We start from the raw sequence: 27,256 nt of genomic DNA on the forward strand, positions 1-27,256 counted from the left end.
TTAGAGTTCTTTCCCAAAAAAAGAAAAAAAAAAGTGCTGTTCTTCATTTGATTACTTTCTAAGTAAGAAGCAAGGATAATGCATAATTTCCCCTTAATTACCAATTGTCAGAATATAAGAGTTGGCTTAATATCACATTTCATCAGTTGGAAGAAGTGTGAGCATATGTGGCTTTATACTACTTAAAAACATCTCGAAGCTCTCCGAAGTCAGGATATAGCTTATAATCAATGATGTCTTATACTAGTTGTTGGCCAGGCAGCCATTATGGCACCATATACATGCATGAATTTGGTCACAGCTTTTCATATTGTTATCTCGGTGAGTTATGAATATTGTTAGTATTATGTGTGTTAAGATTAAATACTGTTTAAATTATCTTCAAAAAAAGTACAATGTGATTCAGTATTGAAACAAAGTTATTGTGTGTAGAAACGTGGAACTAAGCTTCTGAGCATTTTTTTTTTTTTTTAAATTTTTTGAGACAAGGTCTTACTCTGTCTCCCAGGCTGGAATGCAGTGGTGTGATCCCTGCTCACTACAACCTCTGCCTCCCAAGCTCAAGTGATCCTCCCACCTCAGCCATTTGAGGAGCTGGGAATACTGGAGTGCGTGCCACCACGCCTGCCTAATTTTTGTTTATTTGTTTGTTTGTTGGTAGAGGTGGGGTTTCACCACATTGCCCAGGCTGGGCTCAAGCAGTCTGCCCACCTCAGCCTCCCAAAGTGCTGAGATTATAGGTACGAGCCACCGCGCCTGGCCCAGATTTTTTTTTCAATAAATATACTGGAACATTTTTTGGAGATTTGTAAAAAATTTGAAAAAACTGACAAAATACATAGCCTAGAAATATTGAAAAAAATTCTTAATAAATGGTAAGTATGTCACAAATGCATAAAATATATGTAGATACTAGTCTATGTATTAATTAGCTGTTATCAGTAAGACTTCCAGTCAACAGTAGGCTATTAGTAAAGTTTCAGGGAAGCCAAAAAGATATATGCAGATTTTCAGCCACACTGGGAGTTGGTGCCCCTAACCTCTGTGTTGCTCAAGAGTCAACTGTATTCTTGGAAAACATGCAACACATTTACTGTATTTAGCTTATGTTTTTCTTTTTATGTATATATGGTGATATATAAGATATATCTAAGCAAGTCTAAAAGCTTTTTCAATGAATATGAGATCAAAAGTGAAAGTGATTATGTATAGTATTGCTATGGTTTAAGTGATAAGGTTTAACTTTAAGTGGTAACTCATAAAAACTATGCATATTATAGCAGTTTAAATGAAAATGAAATGAATAATCATCTTCAAGGACAATGGAGTGTTTGTTATTTTTTTCTCTTTTCTCTTTTTTAAGCATTATTATGGCCTAATGAATATTTATATATTTAATGTGTTTTAGTTACAGGCGTTCTTTTTGCTCAGATTGTCCCAAATTTGGCTAGTGGGATGCCCCTTCAGGCCAGCTCCTGTGGTCTTTGGATATACCTCACCCCAGATCATTCTTTGATCATTTCTTTGCTTTTTGTTCAGCAAGAAATATCCAGGACACATCATACTTTTCCTGCCTCAGACCTTGAATTAACCATTTCTCCAAGGCCACCTGGTTTCTTTTTTTTTTTTTTTTTGGTTTGGTCCCCTGACTTCTCTTTCCTTTTCCTTTCCCTTTCCCTTTCCTTTCTTTCCTCCCTTTCCTTTCCTTCCTTCCTTTCCCCTTCCGCTTCCCCTTCCCTTCCCTTCCGTTCCCTTCCCTTCCTCCTCTCTTTCTTTCCTTCTCTTTCTTTTTTTTCCTTTCTTTCTTTTTCTTTTCTTTTTTTTTTTTTTTTTGAGACAGAGTCTTGCTCTTTTGCCAGGCTGGAGTGCAGTGGTGCGATCTCAGCTCACTGCAATCCCTGCCTCCCGGGTTCAAGCAATTTCCCTGCCTCAGCCTCCCGAGTAGCTGGGATTACAGGCACGCACCACCAAGCTTGGCTAATTTTTTTTTTTTTTTTAATGTACTTTTAGTAGAGACGGGGTTTCACCATATTGGCCAGGATGGTCTCGATCTCCTGACCTTGTGATCCCTCTGCCTCGGCGTCCCAAAATGCTGGGATTACAGGCATGAGCCACCATGCCCGGCCTCTTCTTTTCTCTTTCTCTCTCTCTCTTTTTCTCTACTTCCCTCCTCCCTCCCTCCCTCCCTTTCCCTTTCCTTTCCTTTCCTGACAGAGCCTCGCTGTGTCACCAGGCTGGAGTGCGGTGGCATGATCTCAGCTCACTGCAGCCTCCACCTCCCAGGTTCAAGTGATTCTCCTGCCTCAGCCTCCTGAGTAGCTGGGACTACAGGCGCCCGCCACTACGCCTGCTAATTTTTTGTGTTTTTAGTAAAGATGGGTTTCACTGTGTTAGCCAAGATGGTCTCGATCTCCTGACCTCATGATCCGCCTGCCTTGGCCTCCCACAGTGCTGGGATTTCAGGCGTGAGCCACCGCGCCCGGCCCACCTGTTTCCTTTTAAAGGATAATGGTGTTTAAAAATCAAAACCAGAGAGCTAGGGGTACTTACAGCTACTATAATGTCATTGCTTTTGTGTTTCTCAAGTGGACAGGACCTGATATTTATAATTCGAATTTAACAGTACATAGGTTTTACTTCTTTGATTTTTATACTTAAATCTTCTTTATCTTATACTTAATAAGATACTTAATCTTAGTTCCTAGCTCAGGATCCTTTAAGTACCATACATAACATTTATTCAATATATAAAATGAAAACTATATGAAAATGAGACATTTACATAACAAGAAATTGATGGTGGTAGTGTATATATATGTTACACATATGCATGCACAGAAGATAATATAATATCTATCATATGTTATATGAGGATAATTTGTACATGTATACTAGTTTTATAACTTTGTAAGTCAGCAACTTTGTTGTCAAATCTCTTTTCTAGAATATCTTCTCCCTTATACAGACGTATACTCAGGAGGAGACATAAGTAAAAGAAACAATGCTTTTAAGAGACTCCTTGGGCTGCCCTGTAAACTGCTGAAAGTGGCTTTGGTTTTGTTTGGCACTTGGAGCTTTCTCTGCCGTTTGAGTTTTAGTGGCCTTCCCAGAGAAACCTGACCAGCCAGTTCTAGGTTGTCTTGGTTTTAGATCTTCGTGTCTTGTTTTCCAGCTATTGGGATGGAGTTGCTAAGATGTAGTTTGTGCCTTCTTGAAAATTTCCTTTCTCTAACCTTAATCATGTAAGTTTTGAGTTTTTGTGAGTTAGGCAGAAGATGATCAGCAAAAGCTACATGATGTTTCTGTTCCCAGCATAAGACCCTGCAGTCAGTTTGTTACTTTGAATTTTCTCCAGACAATAGAAACTGGAACAAAGCCCAGAAGTTCTGGCATATTCTTGTGTTCTATTTTCTGTATACCATGTGGTCTCCTAGCACCTATAAAGAGTTCAGACCACTGCCTCCAGCACCCACATTCTCATATTCTCTTCCTCTCTCTCCTCCCTGCTCTCCCTTGGCCTTCTCCTCTCCCTACCTCTTCACATGCATCCTTCTGTAATTCCATTTTATGGTTCAAAATAGTGCCCATTTGGAATGAGTCATTTCTAACTCTTTAGTTGAATATACTCATTCATGAAATGTTTAAGCACTGGTACCTTGCATCTCATCTAATCTTCAACAATCCTATTATGTAAAAACATTATTTTAACTATGTTAAGGCTCACAAAGGTTGTGTAATTTGCCCACAGTCACATAATTTGTTTGGTGGAGCCTAGACAACAGCTGCCTATTGAGCTTATATTATGTGCCAAATACTGTGCTAAGCCCTTTGTGTATTTTACGCATAGAGGCATGAGGATTAGAGAGGTTGGGAAGGTAACCATTGTAGTTGCCCAGGTTTCTGTCTGCAAGATCTGCATTTGTTATTCTGTGCCACATTAACAGTTACATAACAAGTATATAATGTATATATACATGCCTCGATAATTGACATTGTATACAGGATGCTCTAGAAGTCCAGAGGGAAAACAGCCTGAGAAAGTTCAATAGGGCTTCACAGAAAAAGTGGCATTTAAACTAGGCCCTTTCTTTGAGCTGGAGCTGCAAGGAAAGAAAGGGGAAAAAAATGAGTTTTTCCAAAAGGAGAGATCCAGAAAGGCTCTGTTGTCAATGAGAAAACATATTTAAGGACGTGGGGTACCAAGTGGTTGTGTAGCAGAGCCCCTGGTGGCTGGGACAAGTTGCAAGGCAGGGAGGTGTGTGGAGATGGTATGGTGGGGACTTTGTGGACCACGTTCTGAAATTTGGATTGTGTCATCTGTCCAGTGTGGCATCATCAATGGAAAGTGATGTAAACAGATATCTGTTTGGGGAACATAACTGGTGGTATTGGGTAGGATGACTTAGGAGGGCTCAGACCAACTGTTAGGAGATGATGGCGATAATTGAGGCAAGAGCCTGACCCAGGACAGTAGGGAGGTGTGAGGTGCCTCCATGAGTAGACACCGTCAGTGGCAAGCCACTTCGATCAGGTCATCTGCTTGGCTGTACACTCCATGGCTAACTGTTTTGGTTTTTGTTTTTTTTTTTTTCTTTTTTAACTGGAATGCAACTGAACTCAGTAAAAGCAACTGAACTTGCTTTTACTCTGCTGCTCTTAGAGTTCATAATGACATATGTATATACCTTTATGCTTGTACATGTGTGTTATGTACAAATGTATGTGTGATTGTGTGTAAACGAACTGTAGCATCTTATACATGCTGTACTGAAATTTTTTTTTCTCCCACTTAAAATATCTTGGAGGTCATTTTCTGTCAGTAAATCTGAAGCTACTTAATTCCTTTTGACAACTGCTCAATATTTCATTATATGGATATGCTGTAATGCATTTAACTAGTCCATAATAATGGACATTTAGGTTATTTCTGATATTTTTCCATTACAAACAGTGATATAGTGAGTGTTCTTGTTACATAGGTCCTTTTTTACATATACAATTATAACCAAATGCCTAGAAATCAATTTTTTGAGGAATTTGAAATTCTTTGAAATTGCTAGTTCAAACAGATTATGCATTTGTCATTTTAATGTATTGCTAAATTATTCTTTATACTGCCTATATCCTCACCCACACAGTGACTTATCAGACTTTTTGGTAGGGACTCCTCTGAAAGAGGGATAATGACATCTCATTGTAGTTTTATGCGTGTTTGAGCCATTTGCATTTTTCGAGAACCATTGGTATCTTTTTTTCATTTTTCTCTTGTGTTGTTGACCTTGTTTAGTTGTAGTAGCTCTTGCTATATTAAGGAAATTAGCCTTTTGACTGATGTCAGTTCCAGATCTCTCTTCCCAGTGTGATGTTTGTCTTTCAGCTTGACTTTCAGTAGTTATTACTAAGTTTTTCTTTAGTTGATTTATCAGGGTTTAATTTATTTGTTTTTGGGAGTGGCTTCGGAATTGTATGTCATACTTAAAGACCCTTCTTCCTGATTATTTTTTTAAATTTCCTTTTTTTTCCTTCTAGCATGTGTATTATATAGTTTAATTTTTTTGTATTTTAATCTTTCAGCCATTTGGAATGGATTTGGGGGTTAAGGTATTAAGTATGGATCAAACTCTTTTCCCCCAGTTGTCCTAACACTATGCATTGCAAGTTTTATCTTCCCCTATTGATAGGAAGTGCCATGAGGTATCTTATGTGTGGGTCTTGTCTGCTTGGCTAGATCATACACTTTTAAAAGGCAACAGTCAGGTATTATTCTATCTTGTATGCCCCATAAAGTTGAGCATAATGATCTGAATAAAATAGGTATGAAATTAATTTATTTTTTACATTTAAAAAATTGTGATTTGTATACATAGGAAAGTACCCAAAACATTCATGTAAAGCTTAATGAAATTTTGTAAAATGAACCTGTGTGACCACCACCTGGATCAAGAAATAGGCCACTTCTAGTCCCCCAGGAGTCACCTCTATGCCCTTTCTTGTTTATTTATCTTTTTTCCTTGATCCTTGATGCAGGGTCTTTGCTCTGTCACCCAGGCAGGAGTGCAGTGGTGCGATCATAGCTCACTGCAGCCTTGAACTCCTGGTATCAAGTGATCCTCCTGCCTCAGCTTTCCAAGTAGTTGGGACTATAGGCACATACCAACAAGCCTGGCTAGGTTTTTACTGTTGTTTGTTTGTTTGTTTGTAGTGACAAGGTCTCACTATGTTGCCCAGCCTGGTCTCAAACTCCTGGACTGAAGTGATTCTCCCCTCGGCCTCCTAAAGTGCTGGGATTACAGGTGTGAGCCACCATGCCCAGACCTGTATGCCTTTCTAACCACATTCCTCTTCCATCCCCCAGAAGTAACCATTCTCTTAACTTTTGTTGATGGGGTGGCCTGTCCCGTCACACCTGTGGGCGTTTCTCGTTAGGTGGAACGAGAGACTTGAGAAAAGAAATGAGACACAGAGACAAAGTATAGAGAAAGAAAAAGGGAGCCCAGGGGACCAGCGCTCCGCATACAGAGGACCCACTCCTGCACGGCACGGGTCTCTGAGTTCCCTCAGTATTTATTGATCATTATCTTTACCATCTTAGAAAAAGGGAAGTGGCAGGATAATAGGATCATCGTAGGGAGAAGGTCAGCAGTAAGACATATGAATAAAGATCTCTGTGACATAAGTTTAAGGAAAAGTGCTGTGCCTTGATATGCATATATGTAAACATCTCCATAAACCTTTTTAGTGCATAAAGAGCAGCATTGCCGCTAGCATGTCCCACCTTTCGCCCTAAGGCGGTTTTCTCCTTTCTCAGTAAACAGAACATACAATCGGGTTTTGCACTGAGATGTTCCATTGCCCAGGGACGGGCAGGAGACAGATGCTTTTCTCTATCTCAACTGCCAAGAGGCCTTCTTTCCTCTTATACTAGTCCTCCTCAGCACAGACCCTTCACGGGTGTCAGGCAGGGGGACGATCAGGTCTTTCCCTTCCCACGAGGCCATATTTCAGACTATCACATGGGGAGAAACCTTGGACAATACCTAGCTTTCCTAGGCAGAGGTCCCTGCGACTTTTGGCAGTGTACATGTCCCTGGGTACTTGAGATTAAGAGAATGATGATGACTTTTCACAAGCATACTACTGCCTTCGGGCACTTGTTTACCAAAGCACACCCTGCACAGCCCAAAATCCATTAAACCTTGAGTCACCACAGCACATGTCTCTTGCAAGGACAAGGTTGGGGGTAGGGTCACAGATTAACAGCATCTCAAATACAGAACAAAATGGAGTCTCTTATGTCTACTTCTTTCTCTAGAGACACAGTAACAGTCTGATCTTTCTTTTCCCCACATTTGTGACAGTAATTTCCCTGCTTTTCTTTGTATGAAGTTGAACCATATAAAATTATCATTTTTGATAGGTCAAAAATCATTGACTGTCTGCAATTTCATATTTCAACCTAGTAGTTTTTACTCACTATGTATGGATCTCTTAGTATAGTTTGAGTCTGTTATTGAATATCATTTAAATGGAATCTTAGCTGTATTCTGCTGTATTAGTCCATTTTCGCATTGCTGATAAAGACGTACCTGAGACTGGGTAATTTATAAAGAAAAAGATGTTTAATGGACTCACAGTTCCACATGGCTGGGGAGGCCTCACAATCATGGTAAGAGGCATGTCTTACATGGCAGCAGGTGAGAGAGAATGAGAGCCAAGTGAAAGGGGTTTCCCCTTATCAAACCTTCAGATCTCCTGAGACTTATTCACTACCATGAGAACAGTATGGGGAAAACTGCCTCCATGATGCAGTTCTTTCTCACTGGCTCCCTCCCACAACACACAATTATGGGAGCTACAATTCAAGATGAGATTTGGGTGGGGACACAGCTAGACCATATCATCTGTGTTGTGCTGCTTTCACTCACGGTGCTGTTGTAGTCAACCATGCTGTTGCAGGTTTCTGATTTTCATTGCTGAATATATTCCATAATATGACTACTGCGTTTCAAGAGAAATCCATTCCACTGTTGCTGAATTACGAGTTGTGTCTTTATTTGGACTATTTTAGCAAGAATACCAGCCAGTCCCAGTGTCTCAAGCCTGTACTCCTATCACTTTGGGAGGCTGAGGCAGGCAGATTGCTTGAGCCCAGGAGTTGGAGACTAGCCTGGGCAACATGGCAAAACCCTGTCTTTACAAAAAATACAAAAATTTATCAGGCATGGTGGTGCACACCTGTAGTCCCAGCTACTCAGGAGGCTGAGGTGGGAGGATCACTTGAGCCTGGGAGGTGGAAGCTGCAGTGAACTGTGATCGTGCTATTGCACTCCAGCCTGGGCAACAGAGTAAGACCCTGTCTCTAGAAAAAAAAAAAAAAAATCCCATAGCCTGGGTGGTTTAAACAGTGAACATTGATTTCTCACAGCTCTAGAGGCTGAGAATTCTAAGATCAAGGCACCAGCAGGTCTAGTGTCCATCGAGGGCCCCCTCCTAGCATGTAGACAGCCACCTCCTCGCTATATCTTCACGTAGCCAGGGAGGGGAGAGGGAAGGGGAAGCAAGCTCTCTGGTATCCCTTCCTATAAGGACATTAGTCCCATTCAGGAGGGTGCCACCCTCTTGCCCTAATTACTTCCCCAAAGCCCTACCTCCAAATGCTATCCCATTGGGGATTAGGCTTCAACATACAAATTTGGGAGGGACACAAACATTCAGTCCACAGCAGACTGTCTACAGCTTTGACTCTTGCAGACTGTGTTGATGTGAAAATCTTTGTATGTGGGATTTAATGTGTGTGACTATGATTTCTCCTAAGGATCAGCAAATTATGGCTCACTGTCTGTTTTTTTCTTTTACTTTTTAAATACTTTATTTTGAAATAATTTTACATTTATGGGACAGTTACGAAGTTAGTGCAGAGAGTTACTGTATATACTTTATATACCTTCTCTTGCTTGTAAATGTCTTACGTAATTATGGTATATTTAAAATGAAGAAATTAATGTTGGTACAGTACTGTTAACTACAGACTTTTTGGATTTCATCAGTTTTTCCACCAATGGTCCTTTTTCTGTCATAGGACCCAGTGTAGGATACTCTATTACATGTAATTGTTGTATCTTAGATATGAAGCAAACTTGCCAGCTGTAGTACAGTAGGTGCACACTGTGTGTAGAGTTTTTTTGTTTTTAGCCTCCTACTATCCAGCCAAATCACTCTTTTCCAAAGCAGCTACGATGTAGCCTTTTGAGTCTATTTTCTTTCACTTAGAAAAACTCATTTAAAATTCATCCGTGTTGTTACATGAATGGTTTGTTCCTTTTTACAAGTTGAGTTGAGCTTCACATAAAATTAACCATCTTAAAGTGAACAATTCAGTGGCATTTAGTACATTCACAATATTATACAACCACATCTCCCTCCAGTTTTAAAATATTTTCATGATATTTTAAAATATTTAAAATTTTTCGGAAAAAAAAAAAAACCCTGTACCCATTAAGCAGTTACTCCTCATTCCTACCCACACACCCCCAGCCCCCAGCCCCCAGCCTCTGGCAACAACCACCAATTTGCTTTTTTGTTTCTATAGATTTACCTATTCTGAGTATTTCATATGAATGGAAGCATACAATGTGTGACCTGTTTTGTATCTGGCTTCTTTCACTTAACAAAATGTTTTTGGTGGGGCACAGTGGCTTATACCTGTAATCCCGGCACTTTGGGAGGCCGAGGTGAGTGGATCACCTGAGGTCAGGAGTTCAAGACCAGTCTGGCCAACATAGTGAAACCCCTGTCTCTACTAAAAATACAAAATTAGCCGGGTGTGGTGGCACATGCCTGTAATCCCAGCTACTTGGGAGGCTGAGGCATGAGAATCACTTGAACCTGGGAGGCGGAGGTTGCAGTGAGCCGAGATCACGCCATTGCACCCCAACAAGAGCAAAACTCGATCTCAAAAAAAAAAATGTTTTCAGGGTTCATCCATATTGTAGCATGTATCAGAACTTCTTTTATTTAAATTGTGGTAAAGTATGTATAACTTAAATTTGCCATTTTGATCATGTTTATGTGTACAGTTTAGTGGCATTAATTACATTCACAATATTGTGCAACTGTCATCACTATCTGTTTCCAAAACTTCATCAGCCTAAGCAGAAACTCTGTCCCATTAAGCAATAACCCCTCATTTCCTGCTCCTCCCAGCCCCTGCAAACCTCTCATCTACCTTCTGTCTCCAGGAACCTGCCTCTTCTAGATAACTCATATCAGTGAAATCCTACAGTATTTGTCCTTTGTGTCTGGTTTCTTTTACTTGGCATAATGTTCTTAAGGTTCATCCATGTAATAACATGTATCAAAACTTCATTCCTTTTTTGGCTAATATTCCGTCATATGGACATACACATTTCATATATCCAACCACCTGCTGATGGATGGTTATGTTGTTTTCACCTTTTAGTTGTGGTGAATAAATGCTGCTCTGAACATTGGCATACAAGTATCTGTTTGAGCCTCTGTCTTCAGTTTGGTTGGGTATTTACCCAGGAGGGCTTCTGTCACTTAACAAAATGTTTTTGGCCGGGTGCGGTGGCTCACTGGAGGAGAGTAGCTTGCTGACCGCTGGTCTTGAGTGTGTGTCTAGAAATGGAATTACTGGGTCATGCAGGATGCAACTCTTTAGCTTTATTGGACAATGGTAGGCGGAATCCCAAAGTGCTTAGATCACAGACAGCAGTTGGTTTTATCAGAGTTTTAAATTTTTGCCAATTTGGTCCATGTGTGATGGTGTTTTATTGTGATTTTAATGTGTATTTCCTGATTTCTACTGGAGTTGAACACCTTTTCACATGTTCATAAGCATGTGGGTTTCCTGTTTTCTAGCATGCCTGTTAACTTTCCTGTTGGTGGTTTGCCTTTCTAAATTAATATTGACTAATTAATATTCCAAAAATGTTTACTCTTTGTGTTTCTGCAGAACAAATAGTGGAGAAAGATGAAGGTCCATATTATACTCACCTGGGATCTGGCCCCACAGTCGCCTCTATCCGGGAACTCATGGAGGAGCGGTGAGTGATACACAGATGTCCAAGGAGAAACGGGTGTGCTGTTAATGGAACGTGGATATTAAGCACCTCTCATTTTTCATTGCCTTGGAATAGAAAGCATACAGAAAGGAAGCCCTGATAACTGGGTTATGGAAGGCTGACTGTGGGATCCTCACTTCCATTGTTTCTGGGTTTCTTTCATTCTGTAGGTCTGCCCAATTCATGTACCCCTGCTTCTCTCTATCTTGAAATGTTTTTATTGAAGAAACATGGTTATATGGCTCTATGTCCTGTAGAGTTAGTTTCCTACAGCCTGAATTTTGCTGACAGCTTTCCCATGGTATTGTGGTGTCATTTATAATGTTTCGCATGCCTCTGTGTCCTGTAAATTGGTAGTTAGACCAAAAGCCCTGATTGGGATCAGGCTGTTTTTCCTTTTTTTCCAAAACTGCTTCATAGGTAGAATTTTTTACCTCCCCTAAGAGGAATGTCATGTCTCACTCCTGGCCAGTGGGAACCTACTCAGGTTGTCCCCTAAATCCTTTGGACAGGATCATAGGAGTCTTTCATAACTTTCTTTTTTTTTTTTTTTTTTTTTTGAGGCGGAGTCTCGCTCTGCCACCCAGGCTGGAGTGCAGTGGCCGGATCTCAGCTCACTGCAAGCTCCGCCTCCCGGGTTCACGCCATTCTCCTGCCTCAGCCTCCCGAGCAGCTGGGACTACAGGCGCCCGCCACCTCGCCCGGCTAGTTTTCTGTCTTTTTTAGTAGAGACGGGGTTTCACCGTGTTAGCCAGGATGGTCTCGATCTCCTGACCTCGTGATCCGCCCGTCTCGGCCTCCCAAAGTGCTGGGATTACAGGCTTGAGCCACCGCGCCCGGCCCATAACTTTCTTGATTTCTCATATGACAAGATATCCTGGGTTCACGTTGTACATTTATCCAAGAAGTCCCGGTTCTTTTTCTTGGAGGAAAAAGTATTTAGAAAACAGACTCTGCCTACTAGGGGCACTCATGACTACACGGGGTTGTTCATTGTTTTTAGGCTGCTTAAGTAGAAAGAGCTATGTTGAATCTATGGATTTTTCATTCTTGTTATTGCTTAGTGATTACATACATCATGAGTTTATATTGACACTCCCAATTCAAATTCAGGACTCTAGGGTTTCTGTTTACTAGTTGTGGTTTTTGAGCAGTTCATATAGATGGAGACTTGGAAACCCATGTGCATGTCCACAGCAGTTAGTAAACTCTCTGAGTTCCAGTCTGTGGCTCCGGGGCTGAGAGCAGGGACTTGAGCCAGACTGAGGCCCAGTCCTGGCCCTGCCACTCACTGCTGAGTCCCTAGCAAGTTGTTCTGCTCTTCTGTAACTCAGTTTTCTTATCTGCAAAATAGAGTTGATGATAAAAATACTTAGACTGTAGGAGTGTCGTGAGGATAAACTGAATTAATGTATGGAAAGACTTAGTGCTTGTCATGAGTACTACAGAAAAGGTAGACAGTCATTAACTACCTCACAGACAAATGCACTAATTGCATTTTTTCAAATAAGCATTAGTTTTTGTTTTGTTTTGTTTTTGAGACGGAGTCATGCTGTAGCCCAGGCTGGAGTGCAGTGATGCAATCTTAGCTCACTGCAAGCTCCGCCTCCCGGGTTCACGCCATTCTCCTGCCTCAGCCTCCCGAGTAGCTGGGACTACAGGCGCCCGCCACCACACCCGGCTAACTTTTTGTATTTTTAGTAGAGACGGGGTTTCACCGTGTTAGCCAGGACGGTCTTGATCTCCTGACTTCATGATCCACCCGCCTCGGCCTCCCAAAGTGCTGGGATTACAGGCATGAGCCACCACGCCCGGCCACGTTAGTATTTTAATAATAAAAGCTAAGATGATGTAGACATAAGCATATGCTTGCCCATACATATACATACAAATACGTGAAAAGCTGCGTGGCTTAGAGTTGCTGCAGATTTGGGAACCAGATTTTGTCTGACCATGGGAGCCAAATACTTTTTATTTATTTTTTTGACATGGAATCTGCTCTGTCCTCCAGTCTAGAGTGCAGTGGTATGGTCTCGGCGCACTGCAACCTCCACCTCCCAGTTTCAAGCAATTTTCCTGTCTCAGCCTCCCGGGTAGCTGAGACTACAGGTATGCGCCACCACTCCTGGCTAATTTTTGTATTTTTAGCAGAGACAGGGTTTCCCCATGTTGGCCAGGCTGGTCTCGAACTCCTGACCATAGGTGATCTGCCCGCCTTGACCTCCCAAAGTGCTGGGATTACAGGCATGAGCCACCGTGCCTGGCAAGGAGCCAGATACTCTTGTCTGTGTAGCATAGAACATGATTTTGAACTGAATGACTACAACAGCTTCTCTGAATAAATGAAAAGCAAGATACATGGAGGACAGTGATCTACAGTCATCACTTTTAATTTCCTAGACCATCTGGGAACATTTATATTCACCAGTCTGTAAATTCTAGCCTGGTATGAGGGCACTTCTGAGTCAATGAGCATAAGACAGATTTGAAGCTGTGTAAGTGTTGTCATGCTTGCCTGCATGTGCTCACATCCCTGTGTGTTGTAGTTTGCAGATTAGACCAGGCAGCTTCTGGGCCAGTGATTTTTGTAAGGAATCCTGACACTATCATTTGCTGCAGGGGAGTCAAATGTACAAGTTTGATCTGGGGCAGGTTTTTTGTTCTGGGGCATTTTGAGGTAACAATTTTATAAGATTTCCAGACAGCTCTCTTAAACAACTTTTCATTATAGAAAAGTATTTTGAAACAAGGATCAAGAGATCTTTGAAATTTGGTAAGATAAGGTTGAAATATGTCTTTTTTCCCCCCTCTGATTGCTTTAAAAATAACAGCCAGCTGTAGATTCTTCAGAAACTGATCCAAGGGAGGAATTCCTCTCAAGACCAGGAATACTTGTGTTTTTCCTTAGCAACTGGTTTATTTTTATCTTAAGGACCTTGCAAATCATGTAACAGATTGCAGTTCCATCTTTATGTTGCCTGCTAGTAAACTTGGAGCCAGATTTGTGTACCCCATCAGGAGGAAGGTAATTTCTCATCTTTGGCCCATAGAACCTATTCAGGTTTATTCCTCTGGGTTTTTTTGTTTGTTTGTTTTATTTTGTTTTGTTTTTGACATGACCCTAACAAGCCTTTTTTGGATTTCTCATATAACAAGATATTCCAGACTTATCTCTCAAAAATACACACAAAATCCCACTGTTTGTATTTTGTATGCCAGCGTACCTTTTTTTTTGCCCTTTACTCTGATTTCATCACTTGTTAGTTTTATCTTGTAGATATCTTCATAAGATCCTTTCTGGAACAAGGGGAGTAATGAGTGATTGATGCAAATCCCCTGGGTAGGGATCTAGTTTGTGAATGGTGCGTATAGTTTGTGAATGGCAGGTCTAGGCTGTCTCTTTTCCTAGACTGTTCCTCAACCCTTTCTCTTCAGGACTGCTCTGCTGTCAGGAGTTGGCTGAAGGCAGGGAGGGGAAATAAACTGAAATCAGGAAAACCTGGTTCTCTTAGCTTTTCCAGTAAAGATTTGGAGAAAGGAGGGGAAGGTTGAAAGCAGATACTAAAATTTCCCAACTTATTTATGAGCTTCATACTTGGTGGGTACCCAGGTCCTTATCTTCATAGATAATTGGAGTCAGTTGTCAAACCCGTATCTGAGACCGGTGCACAGCACAGAGCCTTGTGTGTTCTGTCTGGGAAGGAGATTCTCTGCAGCCTAGGAGTTCATTAAAAGCTTGTTCTAGAAACAAAGAACCAACACTGTGCTAGCAGGTTCTCTGAGATTTGGGGAAACTGGTCTTGTTACTGTGTGATAGAGACAATCCTGAACAGGCAAAGCCTCAGAGCAGTGGTTGTCAGATTTCAGTGGGCCTCAGAGTCTCTAGAGGGTTTGTTAAAACACAGATGACTGGGCCCCACCTGAGTTTCTGACCCAGCAGGTCTGGGATGGGACCTGAGAATCTGTGTTCCATTCCTACCAAATTTCTAGGGGATTCTGATGCTGCTGGCTCTGGGACCACCCTTGAAGAGCCAGTTATCCTTTAGAATAAGATGATTGGCTTGGGTGATTAGTTATCCTTTAGAATAAGATTTCAGGCTATCTATGCAGACTTAGTTGAGGGTCTGATAGTTAATCTGAATACTAGAAGGGCCTCTTCATGATAGGCCAAAAAGTGAGGCACTTAAGAAGAAAGAGCTAAAGTGAGAGTTGATTGGCTGTCTTTAAACACAAAGAGACAGTCAGTTCTGTTTTGTTTGTTGTTTTTTTTTTTAAGTCTAGCTGATCAGACAGTGCTTGGCCCTTTTATTTTTCTAATGCGAGGTTCACTGCAGGACACATTTCTCACAGGGGCGGGATGGTGGGGAAGGACCTGGTTGGAAAGCGGTGGCAGTGTCCTCAGCTCACCCTCCTGCGAGGAACGCGATAGTGCTTCCGTATCAGCGAGAGGAGTGTGGTCACCTCAGGCTGTTCTCCCGACAGAGATCTCCAGGACACACCAGGGGCCCAGGCCCTGCCCTTATGGGTGGCTTCCTGATAAATGCTTGTTGAAATGAAAGTTGTCCAGGAACCAGACAAAAGCAGCATTATGTGTTCTTTAACTCTTCATCTAGACCACGCTATATAAACTCCTGAGTCCTGTCTCCAAACACTTTCTATAAGAGACTAACAGAGCCTTAGAATTTTAATGTTGTAATGATCAGAAACACTTTTCATCCTTTTGCTAAGATCTTGAGTGAAATAGAGAACTTGGAACTCAGAGGAACCTTAGATCAGCATTTCAAAAAAATCTTTGTGGGCTGACAAGAGCTTGTTTGAAAACATTAATTAGTTAATTTTAAAAAATTATAAACTCTGTTCTCTTACAAAAATGAACCAAAGGCTTTAAAAGTCTAAAGAATAAGTAAAGCTCTAAAGTTTGACGTTATTTTTCAATATTTTCTAAGCATTTACAAAGATATTTGTATATATACAGATATAAATGTATTAAATATGTATATAGAGAAGTTTTAAACCAAATGTAGTCCATTATAATATACCCACTGTCTGTAGCTCGCTTTTCCCCCCACTTAATTTCTTTCCATGTCAGTACATACAATTCTACCTAATCATTTTTGATGGGACATGGTTTTTCATTGCATGAAAATTGATGTTTTTTTTGGTGAGGTTTATTATAATGTATTTAACCAGTCTCATGGTAGACATGTAAGTTGTTTCATTTTTCTGTTGTTGATGAGACAGTGAATTATCTTGTTCCTAAAGCTTGGTGCATTTGTACAGTTATTTGTGGGGTGGAGATTCCTAGAAGTGGAGTGGATAAGATAAAGAATATGTGTATTCTGAACTGTAGAAGCTATGATAACGTTAATGCTCTATGAAATAGTATATTAAAATAACATGCCATGATCAAATTGAATTTATTACAGAAATACAAGGATAGTTAGATTCAGACAAGCTGTTAAAATAGTATGCTGTTAATTGATCAAATAAAAAACATTTAATCATCTGTCTCCTTATATGTTAAAAATACATTTTATAGGCCGGGCGCGGTGGCTCAAGCCTGTAATCCCAGCACTTTGGGAGGCCGAGACGGGCGGATCACGAGGTCAGGAGATCGAGACCATCCTGGCTAACACGATGAAACCCCATCTCTACTAAAAAATACGAAAAAAAAAAAAAACTAGCCGGGCGAGGTGGAGGGCGCCTGTAGTCCCAGCTACTCAGGAGGCTGAGGCAGGAGAATGGCATAAACCTGGGAGGTGGAGCTTGCAGTGAGCCGAGGTTGCGCCACTGCACTCCAGCCTGGGCGACAGAGCCAGACTCCGTCTCAAAAGAAAAATACATTTTATAAAAATAATTCTTAATTAAAATCCTTAGGACAGGAGACTCTTAGTAGCACCCTTCATATCTGTCTCTTTCCCAAAGTTAGCCAGTTTCATGCTCAGTGATGAATTGTTGGAAACATTTTCAGTTAAAGTTGGGAAGTAAGCAGAGATGCCTGCAAGCCCTTCAGAAACCTGGCCAGGCCTGCCATGCGTGGCTCACACCTGCAATCCCAGCACTTTGGGAGGCCAAGGCGGGTGGATCATGAGGTCAGGAGTTCAAGACCAGCCTGGCCAACATGGTGAAACCCTGTCTCCACTAAAAATACAAAAATTACCTGGACGTGGTGGCGGGCGCCTGTAATCCCAGCTACTCGGGAGACTGAGGCAGATAATTGCTTGAACCTGGGAGGCAGAGGTTGCAATGAGCTGAGATCGCACCACTGCATTCTAGCCTGGGTGACAGAGTGAGACTCCGTCTCAAAAAAAAAAAAAAAAAAAAAGAAAGCACCTGGCCGTCTCAGAGAGAGTCAGGCTAGAGATATAAAGAATAGAAAGGAGTAGGTGGCAAATGACCATTATCTGCAGGTGATATGACATTGCACCTGAAACTAAAAAACTGTTAAAAATAAGATTCTGTAAGATTTTTTACATTATTAAAAATAATTACTGTTTATTGGACTCTTCCCTCATGCCAGGAACTTCAAAGTACTTTAAATAATATACTCCCTGTGGACTATTGTTTGATCTTTACCAAGCCCAGGAGGTGGGGACCATTTTAATTTCCATTTTACAGATGAGAAAACTGAGGCTTAGAGAAGTTTAGTAATTTGGCCACAGTTATATAGCAAGAAAATGGCAGGGCTGGCACTCAAACCCAGTCTGTCTGACGTCAAGGGCTGTGCTTAGACCATTGCTGCCTCTTTGTAGTTGTGTGACCTTGGATAAGTCAGTTCAACTCCAGGGGCCGCAGTTGCACCATCTTGAATATAGTGTGGTTGATTAGACGGTCCTGGAGAGCTGGGGTTTTGATGCCCTGACTGTGTATGGGGGCCAGGGCAGGTGGCATGTACAGGAACCAGATGTGTTTACTGTCCAGGAGAACCTCAGAGCTGGTGTTTGGGCTTAGTAGAGCCACTTCTCTCCAGCCTCAGCTGTTTGTCATCATCATGGTCAAATGTCAGCTGGGGATTATTCAAAGAGAATAATAAGGATTCCCCCATTTATTTTATTTGTTATTTTTATAAATAGCTAACTCTCAGGGTGACTCAGCTAACGGCTAGATACAAATGCCCGTGTTTAGCCTTTAGTTTCAGTTCCCTTCTGGAGTTAGGAGGTAACAATCAGGGACATTCTGCTCGACTCTCCTTCTGCCCTGGATCAGAAGGGGCCCGATGGGCAGGAGCAGAGAAGGGGCAGGTGAACCTGGAAGCCTGGAAGTGGCCATTGTGTCTCCAGAGCCTTTAGGTACCAAATGACATTTAAACCTTTCTCTTTCTTTTCTGTTGCCCCAACAGCAACCAGAAACTCAAACAAAAGCACACTGAGGCTGCCTTCTGACCAAAAGTTGTTCTCCTTTGGGGTTCTGCTGTGCTAATGGTGGCTTCTGTCTCCCTCTTCAGGTATGGAGAGAAGGGGAAAGCCATCCGGATCGAGAAGGTCATCTACACGGGGAAGGAGGGAAAGAGCTCCCGCGGCTGCCCCATTGCAAAGTGGGTGAGTGTCGAGCCCACTCACGAGCCACGGCTGTGCCTGGTTCCCCTTGCTGCGTGTAGCTGAGCGGGCAGGGGCGGGGGCCAGGTGGGTGTGTAGGAGACAGCATGCTGGCTGTCCAGGGGAGCCTTAGAGCTGGAATCTGGCTCAGGGTTAGGGTCATTTCCCCCAGCCTCAGCCGTTTGTCCTCATCTTGTTTAAATGCCAGTCCCCGGGTCTTGGGCTGGCCTTGGAACTATGGTAGTCCTCACACTCGGCTCATCCTGTCCCTGTGGCTCAGGGCCGGAGGGGTAGGAAAGAGGAAGCTGGAGATGCTGTCATGACCCGATGGTGGACCCCACTGTGGACTGTCAGACTCCTCGTCCCCTTCCATATGCCCTGGAGCTGCCAGTGCTTTTGTCTGCTGCTTGGAAGCCAGAGACAAACCTGAAGGCTGGCATGCTGAGATCCAACCTGAGGGAAGAGGTCAGGGCTCCGGGCAGCACTGTGGGCCAGTCTTGCCTCTGCCCTGCTTCTAAGCAGTTTCCTACCAGGCAGCCTAGATATCTCCACAGGGAGAACATCAGTGACTCAGACCCTAAGTCACCAAACAGAGTCCTTCTGACCTTGCCCTCCCAGTCCACAGGGAGATCTTTAAATAGCAGAGCATCTGCCTCTGCAGAACAAGTGCTGAGGAGGAGCAGCCAGGTTCCTCGGGTGCCTGCAAGCTCAGCCTCGTGCTGTGCTGGGCAGTGGGTATGGGTGGAAGACGAGGGCTCGGTCCTTGTGTTCAGCCTGTTTGTGCTCTAGAGACACATGAAAGAAAGTCGTGGAGACTGCGGTCATTGAGAGGCAGACTTGATGCTGTGGTTCAGAGGAGGAGGAATGCTCAGGCTAGGTTTCCCGAGGTGGGCGTGCCGGGGGCCATGAATACTGACTGGTCCGTTATTAGTCAGGCTGAGGAGAGGGAGGAAGCATTCCCAGTGAGGAGAATTGTGTGGGCAAAGGCAGAGGGGCTGGGTGGACAGACCCATGGCTGGCTGTGAGGGAGGTGGGTAAGATAACCCCTGTCAGTGTACGTCCATCCGTGCATGTTGTAGGAAATTCTGACATATGCTACAACATACATAGGACATATGTGCCTGTTTTTACCTGGTATACACTCTGTGCCTTTGTGTCTTTGTGTTTGGTGAAAATAAAAGGCGTCTGAACTTGAACTACCAAGTTTACTATTTTTAGCAATTTTTAGTTAGCATTGCAGAATTATGTACAACCAAAGAATCCGGAATCACTTCATGTATTCATAAGTATGAAGAAGCAGGCTGCCCCCACCGTCGTGAGAGGTGGTCATTGCAGTGAGAAGTCTGATGTGGCTCATCATGGTGGGGTGTAACCTCCCCAGAGAACCCATCAGAAAAAAGATGTCAGCCCTAGAGTGACAGCTGCCACTTTCTCCTGCTAATCCATGCAGTCATTGAGGAATTCCAAAGTCTTGGACATAAAAATGAAGATCTTGGAGCATAGGTAGAGTTGGAGACTTTTCCAGCTTCAAGACAGTTGGCCCCTTAAAGAATAGCTGGTCCTGTGGGTGGCATTAAAGAAGATGCATTTCTAGACCCCGGATACAGTGGTAAAGCAATAAGCCCTGCCCAGGGCTCATGTGGCCCCACTGAGGGCTGGGAAGAGCATGTTTGCCTAGAGAGCAGGGCCAGTTCCTGGGGCTAGGAGAGGAAGGCAGGAGGATGGAGGGGCAGGAACGTGGTCCTCAGTATGCCATTGCTCTGGGGTCTGTGGACGGATGCCCAGATCAGGGCGCGTGGGGTGCAGTGAACTGGAAGTTACATTCAAGTAGGGAATAGCTCGTGGGTGTCACCGAGCCCTGGTGGGTGAGTATAGAAGGTGCTGATAGTGTTTGCAGAGGGTGGGACTTCCCATGTCTGATGAATGAAGAGAAAAGGAGAGGAAATACCTTTTTTTTAATGGGAGGAGCAAATGGGTGGTCAATCACAGAACTATTGTAGTGGCAAGAAAATGGCAGTGCTGAGGGCTTTTTTTTTTTTTTTTTTTTTTTTCCTAGCCATCTCCTTTAGTGTGGTGGAGTTCTGGGGTTTTCTTTTGGCTACAGAGCTGCCAAATACCCTGTCTTTTGATAAGAGGGCTTGGTTTAGAGAGTTCCACCTCTTTTGGAAGTTGGAGAGGGGTTGGGTGCTCCTTCTTCCTGCCCTATGGGGAAAGTGACCCACAGATCCTTAGAAGGATGGATTATTCTTGGTGGCAGTGTAGTGTCATGAGCCCAGAGCCAGTTCTGTGGCCACAGGTGAGTACAGGCATCCAGTGCCTCCTGTGCATGTCCCTACCCTGCCTGCCTGGTCCCGTGTCCAGAGCCTGGCTTTTGTTTTCCAACCAGGATTTGTGCCTCTTTCAGCCTCTCCCTAGCCCCCAACCATACCTTCAGCTTAAAGCAGTGTGCCTCACATGTTCTACACTTGACTGGCCAGGATTTGGGGCCACAGTGAAGGCACATCATGGGTATACCCAGCAAATGTGTGTTGATAGGATGACCTAGGAAGCAGTGGGTCAGCCCAGAGAGCCCTCTGGTCATCTGTGATTTTAAGGTGGCCTGTACAAAATGTGGAAGATTCCAGGCGTGCCCTGGTTGCACTCTGAAGGCTCAGAACAACAGAGGCATGCCGAAGGCAACACCTGGTACAGCAAGATGGGCTCTGGGAAAGAACTCCAGAGATGCTGCCTGTACTGGTGTGTAAAGGTCACAGAGGTCAGAAGGCAGGTATTTGTAGGCTCATTAGGGACACAGTGAAACAGACTTAGGAGGCCACAGGTGTTAGAACCAAGCACCGTGGTGGGAGCTGTGGGAAGACAGGGTTGGGGTTCTGCTGGGGGTTGTGTTACTCTTGGTCTGGTGCTCAGGGAATTCTGCCCAGAAGCTGGATGAGCTGTTGAGGAGTCTGTGGCTGAGTTGGAGCCGTCTCTGTTGCTCTACTCAGGTATGGATGTTTTTCTGCCTCTGTCAGCCTTTGACTTGGACATTTTTGTGTGTGTTACCCTGCCAGGCTCCTTCATAGGGGTGTGGGTAGGGAACTCCTCTGCGCTGTTTTCTTAGTTTTTTTAGTGGACCCACGGGCCTGTGAGGATGGGCCACAGATAGCTGTCTGTTTGTGTCCAATGACATTGCGTGTTTGCCATTTGGGAAGCCAGAATAGCATGGCCTCAGTCACAGCCATGACTGGTTGGGTGACTTGTGTGCTCTGAACCCTCTCCCATGAGTGTGATTGGCTGTGTTCCTCCTGGCCAGGAGCGGAAGTTGACCTTAGTGCCTCGCAAACCCTAGTCACAGAGACCACACCTTATCAGTGTCCACAAATGTGTGTCAATGCCCGTGATGTACTCAGCCTGATCTGCAGGAATCCAGGCAATCACACAGGGAGTTCTACACAGTATCTGATTTAATACTGTGTTCAGGTGTTACTGATACCCAAAATACACATTTCAAAAGAATGATATAATTGATGCTTTAGTGGGGAAGCACCATTCTTGCTGGGCCTCAGAGCAGGAATTCATGGCCAGAGATGTGTTTTGTTCAGCATGCAGAGTATCCTTTCAGAGTCTGAAGGAAATTCTGGCACATGCTACAGCATGGGTAGGACATTACATTAAGTGAAATAAGCCATAAAAGGATAATTACTATATGATTCCACTTACATGAGGTACCTAGAACAGTTAAACTCAGAGGCAGAAAGTAGGTTGGGCACAATGGCTCGCGCCTGTAATCCCAGCACTTAGGGAGACCAAGCGGGCAGATCACCTGAGGTCAGGAGTTCAAGACCAACCTGGCCAGCATGGTGATACCCTATCTCTACTAAAAATACAAAAAATTAGCCAGGCATGGTGGTGCGCGCCTGTAGTCCCAGCTACTCTGGAGACAGTGGGGAGAATCGCTTGAGCCCAGGAGGCAGAGGTTTCAGTGAGCTGAGATGGCACCACTGCACTCCAGCCTGGGCCACAGAGTGAGACTCAGTCTCAAAAAAAAAAAAAAAAAGAAAAAAGAGAAACAGAGGCAGAAAGTAGAACGGTGGTTTCAGGAGAGGAGAATGGAGAGTTCCTTAATGAGCAGAGTTTGTTTTGCAAGATGAAAAAATTTTAGAGATGGGTGGTTGTGATGGTTGCACAGCAATATGAATGTACCTAATGCCACTAAACTGTGTCCTTTGAAATGATACAATGATAAATTGTATATTTTACCACAGTTAAAAAAAAATGGAGCACTCACGTTTTTGGAGAGGGATTTTATGTAAAATCTGGATTTCCATTTTTTTCTTGCAAAATTGGAAGAATTAGCTTCACTAGGCTGGAATTCCCCCGCGTGGTAGTTGATGGCAATAAGGCCTGGCTTCCCCCTGTTCGTGGGCAGATGCTTTTCACTTTGCCGCCGTCCGCACCACCCACTAGTCCTGCATCCGGCCCACCTTCTTCATTTGTATTACCTGCCTGGCTACCCCTTGTATTACCTGTCATGTCTCCCAGCATGGACCCACTCGTGACCAGGTCTGTCTGCAACCCAGCATCTCCTGACCTCCAGACCCACTCGGTGGGGGGGGTATCCTTAGAGACCACTCAGGTGCTCTAAGGCAGTGGTCCCCAACCTTTTTGGCACCGGGGACTGGTTTCGTGGAAGACCATTCAGGCATTAGATTCTCTTAAGGAGTGCACAACCTAGGTCTCTCACATTCACAGTTCGCAACAGGGTTCGTGCTCCTATAAGAATCTAATGCTGCTGCTGCTCTGACAGGAGGTGGAGCTCAAGTAAGGGATGCTCGCCTGCTGCTCACCTCCTGCTGTGCTTGCCTGCTGCTCACCTCCTGCTCACCTCCTCCTGTGCAGCCCAGTTAGTAACAGGCCACAGACCTAGTCGGTACAGGTCTGCACCCCGGGGGTCAGAGACTCCTGCTCTGAAGTACCTCAACCTCAGGGTGCTCCCAGTTAACTCGCCAGTAAACCACACCCATGCCCACACAGTCTCCTGAGCCACAAGGTGTGGAAGTCACTCAGGGTTTTTCCTCGTCCCTCAGCCTCAGGGATCCATTCTTTCTCCTGTTTCCTTACCCCCCACCGTAGTTAGGACTTTATTCATTTTGCTTGCATTATGTCAGTGGTGTTCCAGCTGGTCTCCCAATCTTGCCCTTCTCCCGATTTTCTGCCCCGTCCCCTTTCTAAAGCATGAAACTCTTTATGTAAGACCCCTGCTCACCATCCTGCGTGGAGCCCCTGCCTCAAGGCCTTGCCCCTGAGCCTGACACTCGGAGCCCTTCCCAGTCTACCCTCATCCTTCCCCTGCCCAGAGGCCCCCGCATCTTCTCTGGCCACGGAATTATCTGGCATTCTCTGGCAATTTTCAGCCACCTCCTTCCCCAGCTCCCAGGCCTCTTGGCCCTGACATCTTTTTATAAACCAGGACAGTGTTTGGGAGTGAATGAGAACCCAGACCTCAGACCTGGATCCTGAGCAGCAGAGCAGTAGATGCCCAGGACTCTCACTTAAAAAAAAAAAAAAAAAGGTAGCTTTATTGAGATATAATGCTCATACCATACAGTTCACACATTTGAAGCATACAATTCAATGGTTTTTGGTGTAGTACATTTTTAAATTGTGGTAACAGTGTATAAACAGGCTGGGTGCAGTGGCTCATGTCTGTAATCCCAGCACTTTGGAAGGCTGAGGCAGGAGGATCACATGAGCCCTAGCAGTTCAAGACCAGCCTGGGCAACATAGTGAGACCCCCTGTCTCTTAAAAATTTTTAAAAAGTTAGCTGGGCATGGTGGCATGTGTCTGTATCCTAGGTACTCAACAAGGCTGAAGTGGGAGGATCGCTTAAGCCCAGGAGTTCGAAGTTGCAGTGAGCTATGATCATGCCACTGCAATCCAGCCTGGGCAACAGAGTAAGACCCTGACTCTTTAAAAAAAAAAAAAAATGTGTGTGCAGAAATAAAATCTAACATGTTAACCATTTTTCAGTGTACAGGTTGGTGGCATTAAGTACATTCACGTTGTTGTACAAGCATCAACATAGTCTATTTCCAGAACTTTTTCAACATCCCATACTGAAACTCTGCACCCGTTAACAATAGTTCCCCATTCTCCCTTCTCCCAGGCTCTGGTAAACTCTAATCTACTTTCTGTCTCTCTGAATGGAACTGTTCTGGGTGCCTCATATCAGTGGAATCATACACTATGTGTCCTTTTGTGTCTGGCTTATTTCATTTAGCATGTTTTTGGGGTTCATCCATGTTGTAACATGGATCAGAATTTTGTTTCTCTTAACAATTTTGTTCTTATTAAGGCTGAGTAATACTTGGTTGTCTGTCTATACCATGTCGTACTTACCTGTTCATAAACCGATGGACGCTGGGGGTGCTTCCACCTTTTGACTGTTGTGAATAGTGCTGCAGTGAACGTGGGTATTCAGGGATCTGCCTGAGTCCGGCTCTCGGTCCTTTGAGTGTATTCCTAGGCATGGAATTGCTGGATCATGTGGTGATCCTATGTTTAGCTTTTGGAGGCATTGCCAGACTGTTTTCCACAGTGCCAAGCCCCTTGCATGTTAACTAAAAACACACAGGTATGCGGCATTTTCTCTGCAAATGTTTTAGGATAACATAAAAATCTGACTGTATTTTGGCTTACGGTTTTTATCTGTGTACTTTTACTCCTAAGCCTATGTAAGTCATCAGCACCTTAGATTTTGTGGTAATTATCTTTTATGTCACTCTAAATAAATAACTTTTATGTTTTTGTTCCCTAACAAAACATTTGTTCCCCAGTAATGTTCCCTGTTTGTTCCCTAATAATGGTCTCTTAGCTTGTGAGATTGCTGTCATCAGGGCATGACATCCCTAGAACCCTGCCCTTAAGACCTGCGCCCTGGGTCTGTGTGACAGAGGGAGGGGTGGCACCATGCAGAGGCGCACGGGTATCTGGCTCCTGCCCCTCACAACCTGCATCCCTGCAGGTGATCCGCAGGCACACGCTGGAGGAGAAGCTGCTCTGCCTGGTGCGGCACCGGGCAGGCCACCACTGCCAGAATGCTGTGATCGTCATCCTCATCCTGGCCTGGGAGGGCATTCCCCGTAGCCTCGGAGACACCCTCTACCAGGAGCTCACTGACACCCTTCGGAAGTATGGGAACCCCACCAGCCGGAGATGCGGCCTCAACGATGAGTATGTAGCAGGGGGTTGCAGGGCCAGGGCCCACCTGTAGGGTCCTGGGCAGCAAATACAGGAGACTGCGGGCAACCCGGGGGAAGGCTCCTAGGGGCCCTCTCTGCGGCACTGTTTGTCTTGCACAGTTAGGACTGTGGTTGAGGAAGGCATATCCACAGATCTTGCTTGAGCTGGGTTCTAGCTCTGGCTCTGGAGGGTCTGCTAATTTGACTTCACTGTTAAACCCCAGGTTGATATACTGGCACTAATGATGTTAGCGAGTGTGAAGTACATGTGCCCCACAAATAGAAGGTATCGAAGATATTTACAAAACCTGCCCTTGGCCAGGGATGATGACCCATGCCTATAATCCCAGCACTTTGGGAGGCCGAGGTGGGTGGATCACAAGGTCAGGAGTTTGAGACCAGGCTGGCCAATATGGTGAAACCCCATCTCTACTAAAAATAAAAAAATTAGTCGGGCGTGGTGGCACACGCCTGTAGTCCCAGCTACTCAGGAGGCTGAGACAGAAGAATCTCTTGAACTTGGGGGACAGAGGTTGCAGCGAGCCAAGATTGCACCACTGCCCTCCAGCCTGGGCAACAGTGAGACTCTGTCTCAAAAAAAAAAAAAAAAAAAAACAAAAAAAAAACCCTGCCCTTATTAGAGTTTTTCCCATTTTTAAAAATGAAGATATATTTATTTACAATAAGATTCATCCTCTTAGGTATATAGTTTTGACAAATGTTTACAGTCACATAGCTACCACTACCACAATCAAGATATACATCAGGGCCGGGCATGGTGGCTCATGCCTGTAGTCCCAGCACTTTGGGAGGCCAAGGCGGGTAGATCGCCTGAGGCCAGGAATTCGAGACCAACCTGGCCATCGTGGCAAAACCCCGTCTTTACTAAAAATACAAAAATTAGCCAGGCATGGTGACACATACCTGTAATCCCAGCTACTCAGGGGGCTGAGGCATGAGAATCACTTTTACCCAGGAGGCGGAGGTTGCGGTGAGCCAAGATCGTGCCATTGCATTCCAGCCTGAGCAACAGAACAGGATTCTGTCTCAAAAAAAAAAAAAAGGATATAGAACAGTTCCATCTTTCCAAGTGCCCTGTGCCCTTTATAAGCAAGTGCTCCCCTAGCCCTGGGCAGCCACCAGTCTTATTTCCTGTTCTGTAGGTTTGCCTCTGTGAGAATGTCACATAAATGGGATCATACAGGGTGTAGCTTTCTGAGTCTGGCTTCTTCCATTGAACATAGTGTTTTCAGTGTTCATCTGTGTTGACGTGTGTGTCAGTAGCTCGTCCCTTTTTATCACTGAGTCGTAATCCACTGTGTGGATCTATCACAGTTTGCTTATCCATTCCCCAATTCGGAGCACTTGAGTTGTTTCCAGATTGTATTAAGCATTAATTTTCATCTCAGTATACTT

General features: G+C 44.0%; 1 protein-coding gene across 1 annotated transcript in view; it reads left to right on the top strand.

The window, feature by feature from the left end:
• The window catches only part of TET3 (tet methylcytosine dioxygenase 3), a 123,252-nt gene that overhangs the window by 77,079 nt on the left and 18,917 nt on the right, over positions 1–27,256 (top strand). The window contains exons 4-6 of the mRNA XM_025353972.1: positions 10,976–11,066; positions 18,529–18,622; positions 25,624–25,832. Coding sequence (XP_025209757.1) covers positions 10,976–11,066; positions 18,529–18,622; positions 25,624–25,832 — 394 coding nt within the window. The remainder of the gene's footprint in view (positions 1–10,975; positions 11,067–18,528; positions 18,623–25,623; positions 25,833–27,256) is intronic.

Source organism: Theropithecus gelada, chromosome 13 (genome assembly GCF_003255815.1).
Source record: "Theropithecus gelada isolate Dixy chromosome 13, Tgel_1.0, whole genome shotgun sequence".
Lineage (NCBI taxonomy): Eukaryota > Metazoa > Chordata > Mammalia > Primates > Cercopithecidae > Theropithecus > Theropithecus gelada.